Genomic DNA, 23,395 nt, shown 5'->3' on the forward strand with positions numbered 1-23,395 from the left:
AAAAAATGCATTCTAAAGGTTGTATACCTTTCCACCTTATTTCAAGTATTTTCAAATGGCATTAAACCTTTTAAGTACCTCCACTTGCTTTGCATATAACTCCTCAAAATTAATTGTGCAAAGTATTTTACTCTTCTAGCTCTGGACTGTTGGACTCTTATCAGTCCTCCAGTTCTGGAGAATTAAGGAGTGTGTTATCGTCAAACCTATAGATATAAAGTATTGTTTACCCTTTACTAATTGTTAGCTCGTTTTTGCAACTCCAAGTAGAACAAGACTAGCTTATAGAAATATCGAACACTCAATGGTCTAACCAATAGCATCAAACAATTCCTGCCAGAAATTATAGAGAGGCTTGCATGATAGAACATATGTAGCCTGCCTCCTCCACCCTATTGATGACAACGAAAACAATGATCTGATATTACTACATGCATTTTATGAAGAGTTTCATGGGTATGAAATGCCCCCATCTGGACAAGAATGACATTCTTTTAAAGTTAGCAGTACAAAGAGATTGATTTCCTATCTCAGAAATTGAATGCCAATCACTCTTTGACAGATGACATTGAGTTTTTTCTAATACCCTGGAAAGAAAACTAGTTAGGTCGACCTGCGAGTAAAGACCATTCAAAAGTCTGTACCAATTTCCTATTCCTAACAATCTGCTCTTAACCAGAACCTTGCTAATCGGGTGCGGCTCCTGGCTCTCACTCCTAATATTAACCTGCCAAATATCTTAATATGGCTGAAGCTTAAAGATGTTTCTTGTATTGCAGGCCATTTCATGCTTGTAGTTCTTCCCAAGAAATAGATTTTTCCTGCATGATAAAATCACCAAAGGTGTTAAAACCTATGGAGTTCCAGAATCTAACCTCACAATCTGCTAAAGAAAGTCCTAAGTACCTGCCCTCCTGCAACAATAATAAAAAAATCCATTGAAAGGTGCTTGATAGACTTTATTTACAGCACTCATCTGCCCAAAAGTATCCTGTAGAAACGTATATCTGGGAATTGGGAATTGTGCTATTTTGATAAAAACTAGTAGGCAAATTTCTAATTCCTGAATCATCTTTATAAAAAAAATGTTTTATCTAATGCTCTACATTAATTTGAATACCTAAATAAAACAAACCATTCAAATGGACTGTAGTAGCTTTGCATATGGGGAAGCGCCAGCCCACCATGTGATTTCTGAAGTTTTAGAACCCCCAATTTTGCCCTGGATGATACCAGATGAAACTCCTTTATGCTGAATCTAATTCCTGAAAAAAAACTGTTGGGGATTTTTATTGGAACAGTGGAAAAGAGAAATAACATCAGTGGTAGAAACCACATTTTAATCATGGAAATACTCCCTATTATAGACAAGGGGAGCAGTAACCACCTCTCAAGCAACCCTTTTATCTTGTATAGCATTTTTTCATAATTAAGGTGGAATAGGCTGGAAAATTGTTTGCCACTGATATCCCCAGATATCTTATTGGGGTCTGCACCCTTGCTTGTGACTGAAATGACTCTGGAAGGTCAACGGCTGTTACTTTAAAGAGCGATACTTCTGTTTTACTTTGATTAATATTGTATCATCCTATTTTAGTAAATTCTGTTGTTGACTGCATAGCTCCCTTGATATTATCCTCGTCAGTCTTCAGATCTAAAATATCATCTGCAAAAAAATTAAGCTTAGTCATTCTTTCTAATGAATGCCCTTATATTCACTTTATGGAGTTGTTCCATGAGGGTTCAATAAGAAAAAAGTAAAAAAGTAGCAGAAAGGAATCACCCTTGCCGTGTTCCCCTTTTAATTGCAATTGAACCAGCCATCTTGGACTTTACCAACACCTTAGCCTGTGCCCCATGGTAAAAGTTTGAAAGCATTGCAATAAACTGGAAAGGAAAACAACATTTTTGAAAAGTGTAAAACAAAGCATCCCAGCTCACAAGATCGAATGCCTTCTCAGAACAGATCATCATAACGGGGGCCTTTCTACGATTCACAGAAAAGTAGTCTATTGCTTGAATTAAAAACTGGGTATTTGCCGAATCTGGACTTTATAGAACTGCTTTGGTTTATTTACAACAGCTTGGCTTGCCTGAAATAATGTCATAGAAAGTAAAATTCCCTAGGCCATATGCAGTTGGTTCAGTATGGATGCTCACTCACATTTGTCTTTTGGGCAAAAATCCACAACAACTGTGCGGTGGCATTCTGGCTGGAAGAGCGGTCAAAGACTGAACCCCATTATCTCAATTCCTAAATCAATTATACAGACAAAAAGTAAACTCACCGAGAGGATGGAGGAATATATATTTATTTTCTCACCGTAATTGAAATGGCTCCGCCTTTCTACCGTGAAGTCTAGATTCTTGCACTGCGCGTGTTTTTTGAAAGCCTCCACGTCAGCATCGTTCCCACTATGAGACCGACCTAGAAAAGCAAAAGACCAAGATCATATGACTGCACCATTAGGAGGACCACTGAGCTGATCCAGGGCCCAACCATATTTTTCAAGAGTGCCTGCAAAAACCAATGTATACATTCAACAGCAAATCAAGATCAAAAGGGAAATTGATGAAGTGTGAGAAAAAAATAAGTCTTAAGCGAACCTAAATGATTCAGAACACTATGAATGAATGACTGATGTATCCATCTGCGTCTTTTACCCGCCACAGTATTTTATAAGTGCAATTTAGCTAAGGTTTTGCCTCCTGGTAGGTAACATGCATTCAACTTATGCTTATCTTGTGCTGAAACCTCCATACTTCTAGAAGAAGAAAACATAGCTTGCTCAGGCGAAACACTCAGAATCTGGAACTCGCTACCGGCAAACATTAGACTAGCGTTCCATTCAAATTTCAAGAAGGAGGCTAAGATCTTCCTAATGGGTAAATTCCTACCCTAAATCTCTACAAACAATCGCCTAATGATCTGTCTATTCACTCTTTACCAGTTCCTTACGGATCTATAATTCAGAAGGACCCCTCGATGACTTCCGGAATGAAGCGCTCTGGGATCTACAAATCTTTTTCAGGGTCCCCTGCTAGTTATGCCACTGAGGCGAGCGAAACATTTGAACTCTGAGTCCTTCGATAGTTAAAAAGGAAATTTGTAATTTGATGTAGTCTGTCCGTCTCAGATACTATTGTAAGCACAGAGAACTTTTACTGCCACTGATTTTATATATTGTTTTATATTATTTTATAATGTTCTTTATTCGTAAGTGTATGATGCTTGCTACTGTCGCATTCAAGGATCGCTGTATTTCTGTTAAGCATTTTTTACACCCTTTCGGGTCACGTTTGCGCTATATAAAACACTAGAATTTTACCGATTCGGTAATTAAAAATCGGTAAATCTAAGCTGTGGACATGTAGGTATTCCAGATGTGCTGGAATACCGATTCGGAAGTATTCGGTATTTACCGATTCGGTAATGCCCATTCATTCCTATGGGCTTTGTATTCGGTATTTACCGATTCGGTAAATACCGAATCGGTAATGCCCATTCATTCCTATGGGCTTTGAAGCACATAGGAATGAATGGGCATTACTGAATCGGTATTTACCGAATTGGTAAATACCGATTTTCACAAGGGTGCAGGGGGTGTCACTTTGACACCCTCTGGCACCCCCAAAACAGGCTCGGGTGCCATGTGGCAGGCATACATGCCCCAAGGGCAGGTCTGCCTGTCACATGGCATAGGTGTGCACACATGTGCATGCACACCGGAATCGGTATTTTACCATCAAATTGGATTTGATGGTAAAATACCGATTCTGTAAGGCCTCTGGGACTCAGAAGAGTCCCACCTACATATGGGAGCCTCAGATTCGGTAAATTTACCGAATTTTTATTTTACCGATTCGGTAAAATTACCGATTCGGTAATTTTACCGAATCGGTAAAAAATGCCCCCTACATACCTGTCACCTGTTTACCGATCGGTAACGGCCAAAATCGTCCGTTACCGATCGGTAAATGGCCTGAAACGGCCACCTACATCTGGCCCTAAATAAATAAATAAAATAAATATGAAGGGATCATTGGAGATCAGCCATGGTCTGCAGCTTAGTCTGTAGGCAGGGCAATGGACTGTCTATGTAGGGATACGATAATACAGATACCCTACTTCAGCCCTACTGTGCACTTTTGCTGACTAGAATTGTCCAAACATTTAGTTGCACTATGCCCCATATCGAGGCTAAAAGAAGACACCTCGTTAGCTGCCTGCACTTCTACATCCTCGTCGTTATCACGCCAGTGCTGTCCACTTGTTTACAGCTACACTGCTGCCGACAAAAGGCATATATATCCTCTACCTGCTCATCTTTTGTATTAATGCTACCTACTCTCACTTGCCTCATTACTGTTCATACTACACCACCTCAAGATGGTATGCAAATCTGCCTATTCTCTCACTAAACAATTTTTCAAAAGTATCTGGTATTCTTCAGGGTCAAGTGCGATATCAAAACAATAAATAAATAAATAAATAAAAAATACTATGTTTCATGTTTTTAATAAGGACATTGGCTTTTGTTAAACTGTGAAAGAACATTACTAGAGTAAAAATATGAAAATAATCAAAATAATACTGACCAGGAGTAACTAGCCCAGTAATCAAAATTCAAGCTAACTTTATGTAATTGAAATACCCCATTAATTATAGCTACTAAACACACAAAGGTGCTACTACCAATGTGTCTATAGAGGCACTTTGTCAAGGATGAGATTTTAGGAGTGGAGACAAAATATATTTGTAGCGGGAAGCTGTGCGGTGCAGGAAAGTACCATCAAGGGTAAGAGTGGAAATGATATGCCTGGGTAAAAGGTAAATAGGGTAGTGTGCAGCATTTTAAAAATATAGGGCCAGATGTACGACCCAATTTGCATGCACACATGGGTTTGTGACCCGTATGCGCATGCAAAATGTCACAGGGCCATGTACAATTCCTAAATAGCCAGTCACAATTTATTTACGATTTGCTATTTAGGAATAGCGAGTCCCTATTAGGACTGGGCATTCCCTTCCTAATAGCGACCCCAAAGTCATGTATGAATGTTTTGCGACCACAATTGCGGTTGCAAAACACTTGCAAAATACCACCCTCTGCAAATGGAGGGGTAAATATTATTTTAGTGGCAGGCAGTGGTCCCGGGCACCACTGTCTGCCCTTAAAAATGAAACGTAAACGTTTCTTTTTTTTTCCTTTTTTTAAATGCTGCCCTTTTTCGTGTAAGGAAAACGGGCTGAATTTTAACAAATAAACTGCTTTATTGTAGTAGTATTTGTATAGCACACCGAACCCTTCCTGGCTTTTCCTTGTGAAGTGCCCACTCCTGGGCACCCACAAGGTGAAGCCAGGCATCCTAGCGTTGTTGGGGTTGTTGTGGAGATTAAGCAAGCTATTGCCCCGAGTTGCAGAGTGGGACCCATGATTAGAATAGGAACCAAGGCGAGAATTATCAGGTCTGCAGAAATTGAGCCCAAGAACGACCGAGGCGGGAATTGAACCCTGGTCCCGGGCTAGACCTCTGCATCAGGGTCTGCCAATCTAACCATTGAGCCACACTTCTGCTATTGAGAAGCAGTCTCATACATGGTGGTCTGCTGAGCCCAGCAGGCCGCATCCTGGGAGAGCCAACCATTCCCAATGTGTTCGCAAATTGTGAGTGGCTCATTATATTCATGAGCCCTGCATTTTGCGACCCCATTGTGAATCGCTTAAAGTGTCTGTCACTGTTGTACATTTGCTTTTACGACTCGCAAATTGTAACTCGCAAGTTTTCGCAATTCGTGAGCCGCAAAAGCAAATGGCCGTACATCTGGCCCTAAGAACGGTAGAAGATCAGGGATAGACAACTGCCCTGTTGTGGTAAGAAGGATATGTGTTTAAAGGTAACACTGTATCAAGGACCTTACAAATGGTGAAAGAAGTGCACATTTTGTGTTTTATTTGATTTCTCTAAATTTCCCTTTTCTGTTGTGAAACTGGTTTATGTTGTTATTCAGCTTATAATTTTAATTTTTCAGTTTACAGTTCCCATTTTTAATCTTGGCGTGGTGACATATTATCCAAGGGTACTTCCATCTGCAGTTCTAACAAGGCCTGTCCTCGTATCTAGTTTCAAGGCCTTTTATCCATATGGTTTAGAGATTCATGTTGTTCACCACTAATCACTCATCAACACACAAAGGTGGGTCTGGAGATCTGGTTGGGGCTCTGTTCATGCAACCTCAACATATAAACAACACATCCTGGTGGAAACCTTTGACTTGCCCTGTGTTGCATACTTACAAAACATGAGGTCGCCAATATAATGATCCGTCTCAGTGTTGTTGTTGATTATCCACAAAATGCAATCATCAGACATCTTGTGTACTTCTGAGGTCATGGCACGCCCGTGATCTGAAAGGTGAGCAAACAGAGTGAATATGGAAGATCCCTTTTGCTGTGAAGCAAGCCCAGTGTCCTAACACAACAGTATCAAGCAAAAGCTGGCACACGATGCACAGGTTTGCAGGAGGCTGTAAATATTGTGGAGTAGCAATGGAACAATCTATGCAGAGGCAAGAGAGGTGAGGGAGTGGAAATTTGTGTCCTATCTCGGGTACCTGTTATTGGTGCAATATAGTGAAATCCAATTGGAATATGTATTATCGCACTCCGGTGGGTCAAATCGTACTCAAGATATTTCTAGGTGGTGGGTGCCGTATTGGTTAACCCTCATGGGAGTGAGGGTGATTGACTATATTACAACATGCTTTATTTCCCTTAGGAGTAACGTCTCCAAGTGGGCACACCTTATGATTTCATACTATTTCAATAACTTTCAATGAATTTCACGAAGAACTTTTTCAGTATGCTGTATTTTATTCTTGAGTACTTTTCATACTATTATCTTCATAGTACATCATATTTTTATCTTATTCCACATTTTACCGCCCAATGCATTTCTGGCAGGAGCCCTTCTTCAGGGGTTTTAATTCTGAAAGCATGGAAGTATAACACTTTTAAGCACAAAATCAGACATAACTTACATTTGCTAAAATCTTACCAAAGTATAACGAAGTACCACATCAATAAAAGGTGAACCAACAAACAATCAAGTGATATCTGCCTAAGACAACCTGAATTCATGCTGCTAGAATTTCCAATATAACATTATGTAGAAGTACAAAGTGCTCTCCGCACTCCTAAAGTGTATTTCTGTGTAAGTCAGAAAAAGTGCAATGTGTTCAAGAACAGTCGAAAACAACGTGGTTGAAACGCTAGTAAAGCGTCAAACTTTGTGAAGAAAATGTGCAACGATAAAACCGGCAAGTGCACACAATGCGAATTTGTGAATAAGTGACTCAGGTGAAGAGTAGTTACGAATAAAGTAATCTGACCTATAACCAGCGACACATCAATTTCCGTATGGGTATTCTCCCTTCACCGTAGTGAAGTACAAAGATGTAAGATAAACGAAATACCTGAAAAACACAGCGTTCACTTAACGTCTGGTGCTCTGTTAAAGCTCAGACAGAGACAGATACGTCAACTTATCTTACCACTTCAGCAGCTAACAGCGAGCATGGTGATAGAGTGAGAGACACTCCGTGTGTGGTCCATGAAGTGCGGCGGTTTCGTCCAGCGCAATGCAGGTCAAAGAAGTTCCGGTATAATACAGCGATTAAAGGGTTGCGTCCGGAAGGTTCCGGTCACATGACCTGTTGTGACACCAAACAGTGAAAAACTACTACCGAGTTCATTTAAACATGCAAAGCGTGTTGAATAGCGGCTGAAAGATGTACGCAAAACTTGCCCCAGTATTGGAACTTTCATAGATTCCCATGTTTTGTATCATTCCCCGTCGTTGGAATGGGAGCCTCGGTAAATAAAAAATACCACTCGCAGTAAGCACAAAGTGAAAAAATAGGCCTAGGCCTCATCTCATTTTGTAGCTTATCCTCCCTTTTTGTAAAAGAGACCAAATTCTTGCAATAGCCAATCAGAGCAGCCTCACCCCACAGAACCTTCCTGAGAGAGCCTCAGAGCCTCAGATTTTCTACCGCACGATGTGCAAGGGAGTCTCCATTGAGCTCTGCTCAATTTTCTTCACTTCTGAGTAAATATCTACTACTTTTTGCCTGTTTTTTCGTCATGTCTGACAAAGAGAAGAAAGCACTTTTTAGAGCCTGTGCTACCTGCTCAAAAAAGAGGTTGTTTGTTGAAGACAAACACGAAGACTGTATATACTGCTTGTACCCGGACCATGAGGCCACTGAGTGCAAGATTTGCAGGACCTTCTCCACTAAGACCTTGAGGGACAGAGAAGGCCGCCTGCTGACTTGGTTGCAAAAGATGAAGGATCGCAAGGAGGTCCTGTCTTCGGACAGTGAGGGCTCTTTTTCTGCAGTGTCGTCAAGAAGATCAAGGAAGAGGGGTAGGTCTTCCCCTTCAACATCTAATGAGCCCCATGTGAAGGCCTTGCCTGGGACCTCTGATAGGTCTGATAGGCCTGCTTCCCTAAAATCTCCTCACCACGGTGAAAAGGAGAGGCAGGGACAGCCTGAGGAGTGTCAACCTACACAGAAGGCTAAGAAAATCGTCTCTGTGACTTCACCAACTTCAGAGAAAGAAAGAGGGGTGAAAAAGCCTTTGTCTACCCCGCAGGACATTGCTTTAGACAAGAAACAGTGTCCATCGACGGTGAAAACTACAGGTACGTCAACGATTCCTGTCAAGAAAGACTTGTCTCTGAAAATGGCCTCGTCAACGGACTCGTCGACGATGGCTACATCGACGGCATCTACACAGTCGTCGATGTTTAAGACGCCTGATTCCTGTTCGTCGTCGACGAAGCTGACATTTTCCACGTCGACGACGATGACGACGAGAGTAGTGTTGAAGGCGATGACGACGAGAACAACGACGAGAACAACGTCAACAGCAACGACAGCTACGATGATTCTGATGACGAGCTCGTCGACGACGCCGTCAGCGATCCAACCATCGTCGACGAAAGCCATCTCACCGTCGACGACTCAGCCTTCGACGACGAGCACAGTCTCTTCGTCGGCGCTTCCGTCGACAAAACAGTCGACGAAGATTCAACCGTTGACGACGTTCCCGTCGACGACTGGGAAAATCAGCATTTCTCAAAGGAAGAGACGTATAACTCCAGAAATGACATCTCCACGGCGGGTTACGCCGTTACCTCCTTCATTACTGCTTGATGAGGACTCTGAGGAGGAGATATACAGCACTTATGGGCCAGCTTATAGCCCATCTGACTTGCAAGTCAAATTACAGGAGGTCAGTTCTGAGGAAGGCGAGACGGAGCAACACCACTATGCTCCACAAGACTGTTATGACCAGCAAGAGGAGCCTGGCATGCATGATCATTCGCAGAGAGTTCCACGAAGGTCTCAACAGGAAATGGTAGCGATGCCGTCCTCACTCATCTCAGACCTGCAATTAATGTTGCAGGACTATCGGAGGCGGTTTCCAACTCAAAAGGAGGTTCAACACGTACGTCCTCCAACACCTCTACCTCCAGTACCGAAAGCAGTGGCGGACGCCTCTTTGCCCTTAAGGGTGCATGACCCAGAGCCTGTAGAACATCCTCAGGAGGTGGTTGCCACTCGGGATGATGATGATGATGCCTCACCACATGCGGATCAGCAGGGGGACCCTGACCAAGATCAGAATGTGGACTGGAATCAGGATGGCCTTCAAGATCCAGATGTAACAGGGCCTGATACCACAACCTCTCCTCCAGCAGATATTGGAGGTTTTCACAACCTCATGGAACGAGCGTCTAAGAGATTTGGTCTTCCCATTATCACAGTTCAATCTGACTGTTTTTTGTACGACTTCAAAGAACCATTCCGGAAGTCAGTTCGTTCGATCCCCTTCATTGAGCATGTTTGGTCAGAGGGAATAAAGGCTATGCAAAATCCAGCCACGGTCCTCCCAGTGCTCCCCAGACTGGAGAAAAAATATAAGGCGCCGGAGGGCAACAGGTCAGCCAAAACCGGACTCTGTTATCTCTCAGGCCGCACAGAGTAAGTCCAAGAATCCATCAACACCGCTAACGACACCACCTGATAAAGAGGGGAGGCGTCTGGATAATGTAGGAAAAAGATTCTCCACAATGACCAGTCTCCTCGTTAGGATGGCTAATGCTCTGGCGTTTCTGAGGAGATATGATCGCCAAATGTGGTGTGACCTCTCCCCGTTTGTGGAAGAACATCAGGATGGGTCTAAGGACGAGGTCAGGAAAATCTTGATGGAAGGTGAGCGCGCCTCTTCGGAGGTAATTGGCTGCGCTATGGATATAGCAACGAAGGCCTTCAGAGCGCTAGCAGGCTCAGCTGTTTTGAGATGCCACGGCTGGCTGCGAGCCACGTGGTTTAGACAAGAAGTACAGAACGTATTTCAGGACTTATGACGGAGAGATGTTATTCGGTAAACACCTGGATGACGCCCTACAAGGCATAAAGAAGGATACTGACACGGCTAAATCCTTGGGAGCATTACAGTACCGCAAAGTTCCTTTTAAGGGGGCAACAGGAAGAGGTTTCTTATCCTACAGGGCGGCAATCAGCAACGCTACTCTTCCTACTCTCAACCTGGTCAGTCATACACACCCCAATTTTCGCAGAGGCAGGGTCTGTCGGGTCTTTCTCTCGCCAGCCGCCGAGAGGACGTCAGGGGCAACAGAGGAGAGACAATTCTAAGAGACAATAGCGGTCATGTGGCTCTTTCTACTATTCCTGTTCCCTCGTTAACACCAGTGGGGGGCAGGATTGCCCATTGCCTATACAGCTGGAAGGTCATAACATCAGACCAGTGGGTCCTGAACATCAAAGAGAACACACGTTGGAGTTTCAGCATCTTCCTCCAACGAGAGCTCCAGACGCCATTACACCCAAACATCTAGGACTTCTTCGTCTCGTAGCCCACCAACTCTTCATGAAGGGGACAATAGAACCTGTACCTCACTTCCAAAAGGGGAAAGGGTTCTATTCCAGGTTCTTCCTGGTTCGCAAAACGAAGGAGAAGTGGCGTCCGATTTTAGATCTACGGGAGCTCAACACCTATCTCATCAAGTTGTCTTTCAGGATGGTCACCCTTCAGGACATTCTCTGTCTTCTCAATCCAGGGGACTACATGGCAACCCTAGATTTGGAGGATGCATATTTCCATGTGCCCATTCATCCAGCTCACAGGCAATATCTTCGATTCACAGTGGGCAAGAGCCATTTTCAATTCAGAGTACTACCTTTTGGTCTCCGGTCCGCACCGAGGATCTTTACAAAGGTACTAGCTCCTGTGGCAGCTTTTCTCAGAAACAAGTCTTTTGAAGTCTTCCTATATCTGGACGATTGGCTAGTAAAGGCTCCTTCGTTCCAAGAAGCGTCCAGGGCAGTTACGAGCTGCAGTCAACTGTTCGAGCAGCTGGGCCTTCGGCTCAACAAGGAGAAATCAATTTTGCGCCCCTCCAAAACAGCGATGTTTTTGGGTGCTATCCTGGACACGTATTGCTGCAGGTCTTTCCCTTCGGAATAGCGCCAGACCAAACTGATTCTCTCAGCTCGCCTCCTGCAAACAAGGAAGTCTCTGTCAGTCCGCCAATTCAAATCGCTTCTCGGATCGATATCATCCTGCCTACCATTGATACCGCACTGCAGGCTTCGAATGCGTCCACTGCAGGAACAGCTGGACAAGCAATGGCGTCAGGTGACAGGCTCCTTCGACGAAATAATCGTGATCACACCAGGAATGCAGAAAGCAAGCAGCTGGTGGTTCCTAAAAGAGAATCTTTCAGGAGGTTTGCCATTCCAACTTCCACCATCTCCCATGGTGTTGACAACAGATGCTTCCATTGAGGGGTGGGGAGCGGTCCTCCAAGAACTGAAAGTCAGTGGTCATTGGAGCACAGTCCAAGTCAAGTTTCACATCAATCTGCTGGAACTTATTGGCCATCCGTCTAGCCTTACAGGCTTTCCTTCCAAGGATACGCAACCGTTCAGTGCTGGTTCGTACAGACAACACCACGGCCATGTACTACATAAACAAGCAGGGTGGGACGAGATCCTGCACCCTTTCGAAGGAAGCACAGAAACTTTGGAATTGGGTGATCCAACACAATATCACTCTCTCAGCGGAACATCTTGCGGGCACACTCAATGCCACAGCGGACGCTTTAAGTCGCCAAAGGACTATCAGCCATGAATGGGAATTGGATCAGACCATTCTATAGGAACTGTTTTCACATTGGGGGACCCCAACCATCGATCTGTTTGCGACTCCTCAGAACGCCAAATGCCAGTGCTACGCAAGCAGGGATCACCATCTGGGATCCTTGGGGAATGCGCTTTTGATAGCCTGGTACGGCACATTTGTTTACACCTTTCCACCAATTCCGCTGATCGCGAGATTGATCAGCAACCTCAAGGCGGAGCCGTGCAGAATGATTTTGATTGCACCAGCATTGCCCAGGCAGTTTTGGTACACAGAACTTCTTCTTCTCTCTCAAGATCAACCAATTCTCCTGCAACCTGTTCCATCACTATTAACAATGGCTCCCGGGCAGGTTCTGCAATCAAATCTGAATTTACTCCAATTGATAGCGTGGCTCCTGAGTTCAGAGAGTTCCAGGGTTTGAATCTTGCAGGAGAATGTAGAGACATTTTAGCCGAGTGCCGAGTACGAATAAAACCTATCGGGCGAAGTGGAAGAGGTTCTGTCTTTGGTGTCAGAGGTCTACATCCATATAGTTCTGCAACGCACCAACTCTTGCCTTACATCCTTTCTCTTGCAAAATCTGGATTGGCTCATTCTTCTGTAAAGGTTCATCTGGCGGCCATTTCTAGATTTAGACGATCATCATCAGGTCCTTCCCTTTGGTCTGCGAGGATTGTTAAACAGTTCCTGAAAGGCTTGTTCAGAGTTTTTCCTCCAGTCCGGCCTCCACCACCAGCCTGGCATCTTAATTTGGTCCTGTCACATCTGATGAAGGCTCCGTTTGAGCCTATTCACAGGGCCGATATGAAGTTTGTATCATGGAAACTGGCTCTTCTCTCGGCCCTGACATCGGCTAGAAGAGTTAGTGAGCTCCAGGCATTCACAATTGAGGAACCCTTTCTACAATTCAAGAATGATGTTCTCATCCTGCGGACAAATCCTAAATGTATCCCAAAGGTCCCCTCAGAATTCCATCTGAATGAGCCGCTGATCTTAAAGTCATTCTCCCCGCTGTCCTTCACGCCAGCAGAGTGGGCGTTACATTCTTTGGACATTCATAGATGTCTCAAATTTTACTTGGAGCGAACGAAACTGTTCAGGAAGTCTTCCCAGCTTTTTGTCTCATACAGTGCTCCGCGAAAGGGTTGTCCAATTTCTAAACCCTGTATTTCCCGCTGGATATCAAGTGCAATCCAGTTTTGCCATTGAGAAGCAGGCAAGCCGCTTTAGCGAGCAGTTCGTGCTCATTCTACGAGGTTGATGGCTTCATCGGTGGCTCTATTCTCAGGTGTCCCGATCAAGGACATATGTAGAGCGGCGACATGGAGCAGTGTAAATACCTTCACTCGCCATACTGCTTGGATTCTTCTGTGAAAGAGGATGCGGCAGTGGGCCAAGCGGTCTTGAGGAACCTTTTTCAATAAGTCGGTGAGCTTTCCTTTCTATCCCGCCTTCCTGTATTGCATATTTTGTATTACTTGTGGTTGTTCTGCTTTGTGATGCCAATGTGTATCTGTTTTTTCTTATCAGGATTATGTATGACATTTACAGATATACAAATGACAAAATATGCTTTCTCTTTACTGCTAGCTATTCTGATACAAAGCATGGGAATCTATGAAAGTTCCAATACTGGGGCAAGAAAACAGGTTACTTACCTGTAACTTTGGTTCCCCGGTATTGGTAACTTTCATAGATTCCCATGCGCCCACCCTCCTCCCCTGGGAAAGCTCAGCCTTATTATACCAATATGTTGCTGTTCACAACGGCTACGAAAATCTGAGGCTCTGTGGCTCTCTCAGGAAGGTTCTGTGGGGTGAGGCTGCTCTGATTCGCTATTGCAAGAATTTGGTCTCTTTTACAAAAAGAGGTGGATAAGCTACAAAATGAGATGAGGCCTAGGCCTATTTTTTCACTTTGTGCTTACTGCTATGGTATTTTTTATTTACAGAGGATCCCATTCCGACGATGCGGAATGATACGAATCATGGGAATCTATGAAAGTTACCAATACTGGGGAACCAAAGTTACAGGTAAGTAACTTGTTTTCGTGTTCAATAAAGAGAAGGAGGTTCCCGTCTCGTGACTTGCCGTGACAATAAACAGTAACAAACTACTGCCGGGTTTATTTAAACACCACAAAACACAATCAATAGCACTGTTATCCATCGCGAATCATGAATACATATGCACTTTTCAGAATTGCTTTTTAACTCATCCGAGTATCACTCAAAGTTTTTTTCATTCTTTTTTCTTTTTTCTTTTTATTGAACATATCTTGCGTACATTTTACAGCCGCTATTCAACACGCTCTGCGCGTTTAAATGAAGTCAAAGGCCTGAAGCCGCAGCACATTCAGATCTTCTTATTTCTGAAACTAATGCTTTGATTCATGTGAATTGTAGGATGCTGGTTCTTTTTCATGTTTTTCATTGCAAGTGTTTGTTAGCAAAGAGAAGGGCCTTTTCTTTTCTTTAGCGAGCTGTGGAACGAAGAAAGTTGCAGTTAGCATTGCCTGGACTCAATAAGGTGGACTGAGGTGCTTTCACAGGGGAACAGAATAATTGTTGCCTTGTGGTTTGCCGTACTGATGTTTTACATGCCTATTTCAGGCGCAGTGTTGCTTGAATATTGTACAGTGATAGTTACGTGATTGATCAGTGTTGTTTCTTTCAGGGAACGATGGTTCGAAACAGGATGCGTGAGCAGGGGAGTGTTCCTCCAGCCAAGAAAGAGGAAGTGCAGGAAGTGACTCAAAGATTTATCGGATAAGGGCCATAAATACTGTGAAAGGACTGCCTAGAGACTGTTTTTCTTTCCCTAGTCTTGTGGGAAATGTAGTTGTTATACATGGTTGTGATAAAGCTGCTGTTTGAAATTTGTTATTAAAGCGAAGAAAGAATGAGCATAATCCTCACCTCCGCGTCCTTAATAAAATTGAAACTTACCTTCTCGTAGGCTAGGCAAATTTCTATTCTTTGTCAGGACAAGAGGCAAGGATTATGCTCCTTTAAAGCTAGTCTATGACCATCTGAGCCACATTCATCAGCGGCTTAAAATAGAACCTTTTAAAGGTAGAATCCGACGACCAATCCGCTGCTCTCATCAGGTCCTCTTAACGAACGCGAAAGCTGAATGCTTTTGAAGCCATCGCACCTCGTACTGAATGCGCACCAAAAACTCTCGTATTAATGCCCGCCTCTTGCATGATCTACCGCACCCAATGGGCTATAGTGGGAGATGAAACCACCTTAAATGTCTTCTTAAGGGTTATCAGGTGTTGTCGTTCGCCCAGAGGTTGGACTTCCTCCTTAGCCTCCTCGTAGGCTTTACGGCATTAAACCACACAGAGTTTTGGTGACTCCTCAAAAGCAGGATAAGAGATCGTATGGGTGTTGGACTTAGTACGCCTACTCACCGTAAAGTTAATCCCATCGGGGGAGAAAACTATTACTGTAATATCCAGAGCTCGGACATCTGAAACTCTTCTGCACAACACCAGGCATAGCAACATTGCTAATTTAGCTGACAATGCCTTCCTTGAGAGGAAACGGTCAGCTGCCAAGACAACAACAAATTCAGTACCTGGTTAACATCCCAAAGACTGAATAACGGGGCTCCGGAGGCAACAATAGCCTGAGGCCCCTGAGATGTTTACAAACAAAAGGATGTTCCCCCAAAGGGGCTCCATCCACTGGCACATGACCCGCTGAAATTGCAGAGCGGACTGTGTTCACCGACCTATACGCCAAGCCTTCCTTCGCCAAATCCGCCAGATAATTAAGAACATGCGTCTAATCACGAGATACACTTCCTGTTGCATACACCAACATACCCATCGCGTCCAAGCCGATTTGTATTTTTTGGATGTGCTGTCCGCCCAAGCTCTGGAGAGTAGGAGCTCAGCGTTCTCCGAAAGTCCCAGCAGTCTCCAGCGTTGCATGTAATCCGTCAGGCCATGAGCTTAAGTGAACCGTCTTCTACCAATCGGTGAGGCACTACCTCCGAACTCGACAGTAGGAGGGGAGTTTTGTGGAGTCGGATTGGAGAATCCCAAGAAAGTTCCAGTAGAACTGGAAACCAAACTTGCGACATCCAGAACAGCATCACCAGAACCACAGAGGCTCCCTCTCTATGAACCTGGGCCACCGCCTGAGTGATCATAGAGAATGGAGGAAACTCATACCCGCTCTCCAGACTTCAATCTTGAGTGAACGCATCGGTCGCCACCGCCGGCGGATCCGGCCTCCAACTGAAGAACCGGAGAAGCTGCCGGTCGAGATGACAAGCAAAGAGGTCGATGGAAAAAGGCCCCCAGCGTTCTGCAGGTAGAGAAAAATCTCCAGTACCAGCTTCCATACACTGGCGTCCCGGAGGTAACGGGTGTGCCACTAAATTGTCCCGACATGGAAGATACTCCGAGATCTGATTGGAGAGGCAAAACTCCCAGAACTGTTTCGCCATGTTCGCCAAGGCTTTGGATCGGGTGCTGCCCAGATGATTGATATACCTGACCGCCGCCACATTGTCCATTTTTAGGAGTACTGAAGCCTGGACACGCAATGGACCGCAAAGGAACCCGCCAGAAGCTCCTGACAATTGATATGAAGCTGTTGTTCTTGAGGAGACCAAGTTTTGCCGGTGGAGAACTCCCCACACCGCGCTCCCCAGCCTGCCCGACTGGCCTCCGACTCTATCACCATGTCGGGGGCGGAACCGAAGATAGCTCTTCCGTTCCAGGTCTCCATGTGTGTTAGCCACCATTCAACTCCTCGTCCATCAGAGGGACCACCTGAGAATATGTCAGGCCTTTCCACAGATGGAGCGCCTTCAATCGCTGAAGAACCCGGTAGTGCAATGGTCCTGGAAAGATTGCCTGAATAGAGGCCAAAAAGAGACCCACCAGACAAGCAATCTGGCGCAGAGAAGTCCCTCTCTTGCCTAGGGTTTGACCGATCTTGTGACGAATTTTCGCCACCTTCCTGGAGGGCAGACTTAGTGATGCCGAGGTGTAGCCTATTACGAATCCCAGAAAAAATGCCTTCTGAGTTGGGACTAGGAGAGATTTCTGTTCGTTGATCACAAACCCAAAATCCTGAAGCAAAAACACTGCCATCTGTAATTGACTCAGCAGCTGTAAGGGGCATTGGGCTAAGATAAGAATATCGTCCAAGTAGACGATCAATCGGACCCCGTGTGCAGGGCAATCAGGACCACTAGGTACGCAACTTTTAGATCCAGGCGCACCATCCAATCGAGTGGCAGGAGGACGTCCCTGAGCAGATGAATGCCCTCCATTTTGAAATGTCTTTACACCAGCCACTTGTTGAATTCCCGAAGGTCGATGACCGGCCTGCGACCCCCGACGGCCTCGTCTACCAAAAAGATGTTGCTGAGAAAACCCCCAGGATGAACCTCTGTAAGGCACACCGCTCCTTTGCGGAGTTGGTCGGCTACCTCCTTGTCTACTATAGCTGCGTCTGCCGCACAGAAACCTATTGGACGTGGACGGACGTCCTGGCGGGGGGACCCGTAAAACTCTATTTGGAACCCCCTCACCATCTGAAGCACTCAAGCGTTCCCAGTAAGAGCTTCCCAAGCGGGGAAAAACTGCTCCAGCCTGGCCCCAACTTGCACCTGCGCAGCTGGCAAACTCACTGTTGGCATTTCTGTTGTTGAACTTGTAACCTCTGCTGCCTCGGAAGCGTTGCCCTCTAGTCGGGTAGAAGTTGTTAAAACGTTGATCCGTTTGGTACTGTCCATATCCGGAGCTTTACCCCCTGCCCTGGGGGGATTTGGTTTTGAGAACGGCTGGGCAGGCGGCTCCTGCCCCGACCGGCCCTGTGGAAAACCTGAGGGTGAAAAACTATTTTAATGTCTGCCTAGGCCTTGTCTAAGGAAGAAAACGTGGAAACAAACTTGCCCAATTTTTTAACAAAGGGCTCACTGAATAAACCCCCTTGTGCTGTTGCCCCTGCCTCAGAACAGGCGAGGTCACCAAGTTTGGGATCGACTTTTATTAAAAGAGGGAAGGCTGTCCTACTTTTGCGCACAACTGTTCTATTTTATCGGCCAACCGCTGCTCCATCGGGGTCATCAGCTCAGGGCCTGCTCTATAAATGGAGCTATCCACCTGCTCATAAAAATCATCATCCCACTGCAAATTTGAGAGGGAGTATTCCTTGTCATAGTACTCTTGCTCCATGCTAATGTATTGATTGATAAACACTGAACCAATACCAGGGAGCACACCCACGCAGAGCGTGAGAAATTGGAAGCTGAGGGTCTCTCAGAAAATTGGCCAAAGACAGATTTCGTGGGGCAGTCAACCCCAGGACACCACAACACCCACCGGGTACATGGGGATCTAGCTGCCTCTAACGTGTGTCCGATATAAAGACCCGAGGTCCAACACACCTCTACCTACCCAGCAATCACAGGGAGTGAGGAGTAAACACTCCTGATGCACCGCACCACTACCGACCCGGAAAAAGGGGCGTATAAGAAAATGGGGCAAGGATACTGACCCAGCAGTGCTGGGCGATTCAGGCAGCACACGGGGCACGGACAGTAAAAGCCGAACAGAGCAGGATTCAACTTGCTTGACTGAAATGCGTTCCGTTGCCAACATGTTGCGGTGCCCCCCACAGCGCCATCTAGCGGGGGCGGACCAAACCGCGATCCTCGCTGAATGGGGATCAAGCCGCGTAAGGAGCACCGAGCATTCCCGAGGCGAATAGGGAATCTGTGGAAAAAGAAATTGCAACAGATACCCCAGAAAACAATAACACCGCCCAACAGAGTGAGGAATGTAGAAAAGCACTTAATCTAGCTGCCGAGCAGCGAAGAAGGAGGAAGTGCAGGAAGTGACATGAAGATTTATTGGATAAGGTCCATAAACACTGTGAAAGGACTGCCTAGAGACTGTTTTTCTTTCCCTAGTCTTGTGTGAAATGTAGTTGTTATACATGGTTGTGATAAAGTTGCTGTTTTTAAATTTGTTATCAAACCAAAGAAAGAATGAGCATAATCCTCGCCTCAGGTCCTGACATAGAATACATGGAGAACCGTTTCGGCGCCATGGAAATTGTGTGGCTGTACCCATCCTGGAGCATGTGCAAGAAAGGCATTATAGCGATCTTTGCCGAATATGATTTTGAGAATATGATGCATTCTGACAGGAACAGTGCCCACCTCTCCACTTTGCCTCTTGAACGGAGAACACCTGAGCACTAGTGTCCTCTTTCCTTCAGATTGGCTTTATGGTGCTTGAGCCATCACTTGATGAAAAGACTTCCAAGGAAGACTCCATCACTGACACTTTTTCTCTTTCAACTTGTTGTGCAAAGATAAACTAAAGATGTGACTGATAGTGTTAGAGTAGGGATAGAGGATAACAAATGCTGTTCTTTTATGAAGCACCAATGCAGGGAAACTTGGATTCCTGCTTTTTGATTACTTGCATATTGATCATGGAACTTATTGTTCTTTTCCTGCCACATCAGGAAAACTTGTTCAGATGCTTCGTCTTTCTGTTATTGCCGCTGTACTTTTATAGCCTCATGCTGAGATGCGTATATGTCCAGTCATTTTTGAAATTGTAATAAACTTGAATAACCTTCATCTAGTGGCTTTGAGTTATTGCATGGCTACAATGAGTTACACTGTATACTGAATTGATTACCCGACAGTTGTTCTCCCCTTCACACTTTCATGCTGCTTAAAAGAACCGCGGCCAAGACCTGGAACTCTCTCCCCACCCACCTCCGCCTCACACAGAACCACATTTCCTTCAGAAAGGAACTTAAAACCTGGCTTTTCGATAAATAATGCACCCCCTCCCACAAGCGCCTTGAGACCCTATGGGTGAGTAGTGCGCTATACAAATACTTGAACTTGAACATTGAAGGACTTCCGAATAAATGGGCTCAGGCCCTTTCGGAGGCATGGCTGCTTCACTAGCAGTGTCTTGGTTTTGGACAATGGCTGTAGAGAAGCACATAACTGAAAAGCATTCTGAATCACAAGGGAAAGAATCCGCCCCAGAGCGCTGCTGGACAGAAGGAATGAGCAAACAGAAATCGAATTAAAAAAAAGAGTTTTTAATCAAAATAATATGCCTTTCAAGCATTGTTCTACATTGTCTGGTAGAGGAACTGTGCATTCCGGGTAGACAAGCTTAGGCAGGACAGGAATAAGGGAGCAGAGAAGGCGAGGCGGAGGCAGGAAAGGCTATGAGATAGAGATGAAGGATACAGGAAGTGCTTGTAAAAGGGGGCCTGGATAGAGATAGGCAGAGAGTGGAGAGAGAGATAGAGAATGTGTGTGTGCATGCACGTGAGCCCACACGCACAAAAGCAGGCATCAGTCCATGCCTTCCTGCCAGCGGCAGCCAGCACATATTGGAGATAGGGGGCCAGGGGTCAGGGTATAAGCGGGTATTCATAAACTTAAAATAAAAAATTGACCTTCTGGGTGCTTCCTCGCCTCTCTTCCATTATCCTCCCTCTCTGGCCTGGACTTGAATCACACTTAGACTCCCAGTCAGCCAATCACAACGCTGCCTTAGCAGTGTGGTTATTGGTCTGAGAGCCGTGTATCGGCGCTCAGACGCTGACTGGGAGCCTGGAGATGTTCTCCGCGCAGTCTGTAATGCAGCCTGCATGGAGAGCATGCGAAGTGCGCAAGACTGTTTGGCCGGCCTGATAGGGTTGGCCAAGCAGTCATTGCGCACTTCAGACGGTGCTACCACTCTTCCTCTGCCCTCGCCCCTCATGCAAGCTGCCCGAAGTTGGACGAAATAAAATCATAATAACGTGAGTTAATATTTTATTTTCCTTTTATTTCACTGCTACAAAGCAGTGGGCAGACGCTCCTCCGCCTTTGCAGAGTAGCTGCCACTAATTCCTGCCTTTCTGTCTGTGGGTTCAGAAATATGTCAGCATTTGTAGGTCTTTTTTACCTTCAGAAATCTATTGAGGATTGGGACTTCAGAGAGGCATGGCAGACTGTAGGAGAACCAGGGGCCTCAAATTAAAGTCAAACTAACCCACCATGCCCTAATACCCTTTTTTCAAACGTGGCTCTTCTGATTTTCCTTCGCATTCGTTCTGCTTAGTCAGATTGCATCTTGGGCAGCAAGTCATGTAATAGGAAATCTGCCATGCTTTTTAGGTATTAAAATTTGGAATAGTCCTAATATCATCCAATTTCTCTTGCATTTAATCTTCTGCGTTCATAATTTCATGCTGCCGTAGCCTTATGCATTAAAAAGCTTTGCAATGGATGAAAGATAAAGTATACCTTTCATTGTAATGCAGCCATCCTTCTCCGAAAAAGTTACGTTTAAGTTGATAATAATCGGAAGTCTTCCTTGCCTGAAAGAAAAACAATATCGGTGAATTACAAATCATGTTCATTTTCTCCTTTCTAACCATCTCTTCGACATGTAGGAAGGTGGGGGGGGGAGGACGAAACATAGGGGCCTATTTACAAGATGTGTTGTGTCAATCTTCCTTCACGCTGAGTGGTGCACGATCGACGCTAAACATGAATCCGATTTATGAAACCACGCCCGGCCACTTTGCGTGGCCCTCAGTGGCTCCATAAATCTGAAGTAAAGCAACGGAGCGCAAATTGCTGCATTGCCTTACTCTGCGCAACGGAGGCATGTTTTTTTACGCAAATCTAGGTTTACCAGAACTGGTAAACCTGGGACTGTGCCAAAACGATACACTTCCCTTGGAGAGGCGTAACGGGGAGAAATATCTTTATTTCTCCTTGTTACTTCCTCTTTCAATGCTTGCTGCATTGTGTAGCACGCATGGAAAGAAGAAAATGCCTTTCAGGATTGTTTTTGTGCAGGAAGGTGCTCCTTCCTGCATGCACCTTCCTGTATATAACAATCCTGCATGCAACACAGGCACCCTTGCACCATAGGCGCAAGAGTGCCTTCGTTGGCGCTAGGCGGTCCTTGTGCTCTAGTGCTGGGTAAAGGACAGGAAAGTGCCAATTTGTAATAAATACAGTGCGGTCCTGCCCTTTCCATGTAATGCCCCGCAGCATAGCAAGGGAATTCCTGCGCTGCATTCTATTACTATCTCATAAAAATGCCTCTTAGTGTTCATATCATTCATACATCTGCCTTCAGTGTGAAAAGAAAAATCAGATGAAGTGCACATATTTGACCACACCAAAAAACTGCATCCCTGTCTGTGATCACAAAGTTGTTTCTGACAATAGTGGGCACCCTTCCAAGGCATCATCACTTTCGTCTCTATGAAATAAATTAATCTGTGTAACCCACAAAGCCTATCATATTCTCTGTGAATGTTTTATCAACCCGTTTGCGAATGGAAAAAGGCCTTTTCTAATGCATGAACCCATTTCCATTTGCAATGTCGGTAATCACAATTTTTAGTGATTACCTAAATTGAAAATGCATTTGGGGAATCACAGGTGATTCCTCAAGCCTTTCCTAAATGCAAACTGTGCCTTTAGGAAACGCTAATTACCATCAACTACAAGTTGATGGTAATTTGCGTATTCTTGAAAAATGCACAATAGTGCTTTTTTCAATGTGGCGTGCAGCGCACACATGCCCTTAGGACATGTGTGTGCTGCACATATGCACACGTACCTTTTTGTGGGGGTGTATGAGGGTGTCTTTAGACCCCCGGGCACCCTTGGAATTGCATTTGCAATTTGCGATTACCAATTTGGTAATCACAATTTGCGAATGCATTGCCATTCATTCCTATGGGCCTGCCCCTGCCCATTCTTCGAACCCCAACCAAGCAGCCATTAACCTCACTCATTGGCTAACCAACAGCGCCGACAACCTAGCACCTTTGAAAAAACGTCAAATCAAACTAGGCAGCAAAAACGCCCCCTGGTTCAACGATGATCTTAAGAAATCCAAGAAACTCTGTCGCTCCCTTGAGAAGGCCTGGAAAAAAGACCCAAACACCAGCACCAGGGACGCCTTTAAAAACGCCACCCGCATACACCACCAACTGATCCGGACTGCCAAGAAAGCCGCTTTCAAAGACCGACTTGACAACAACGCCCACAACAGCAAGGAATTATTCAACATCATCAAAGAGTTTACCAACCCCGCTGCCAACTCCAACGACATCACTCCCTCTCAAGCCCTC

General features: G+C 45.1%; 1 protein-coding gene across 2 annotated transcripts in view; it reads right to left on the minus strand.

Moving 5' to 3' along the window:
- Positions 1-23,395, minus strand: part of LOC147717815 (uncharacterized) — a 304,391-nt gene that overhangs the window by 191,182 nt on the left and 89,814 nt on the right. For both annotated transcript variants that reach the window (XM_086924601.1, XM_086924600.1), the window contains exons 3-5: positions 21,543-21,616; positions 6,300-6,410; positions 2,324-2,428 (exon numbers count right to left, since the gene is read on the minus strand). In XM_086924601.1, coding sequence (XP_086780727.1) covers positions 2,324-2,428; positions 6,300-6,410; positions 21,543-21,616 — 290 coding nt within the window. The remainder of the gene's footprint in view (positions 1-2,323; positions 2,429-6,299; positions 6,411-21,542; positions 21,617-23,395) is intronic.

The sequence above is a fragment of the Lissotriton vulgaris genome, chromosome 5 (genome assembly GCF_964263255.1).
Source record: "Lissotriton vulgaris chromosome 5, aLisVul1.2, whole genome shotgun sequence".
Taxonomy (NCBI): domain Eukaryota; kingdom Metazoa; phylum Chordata; class Amphibia; order Caudata; family Salamandridae; genus Lissotriton; species Lissotriton vulgaris.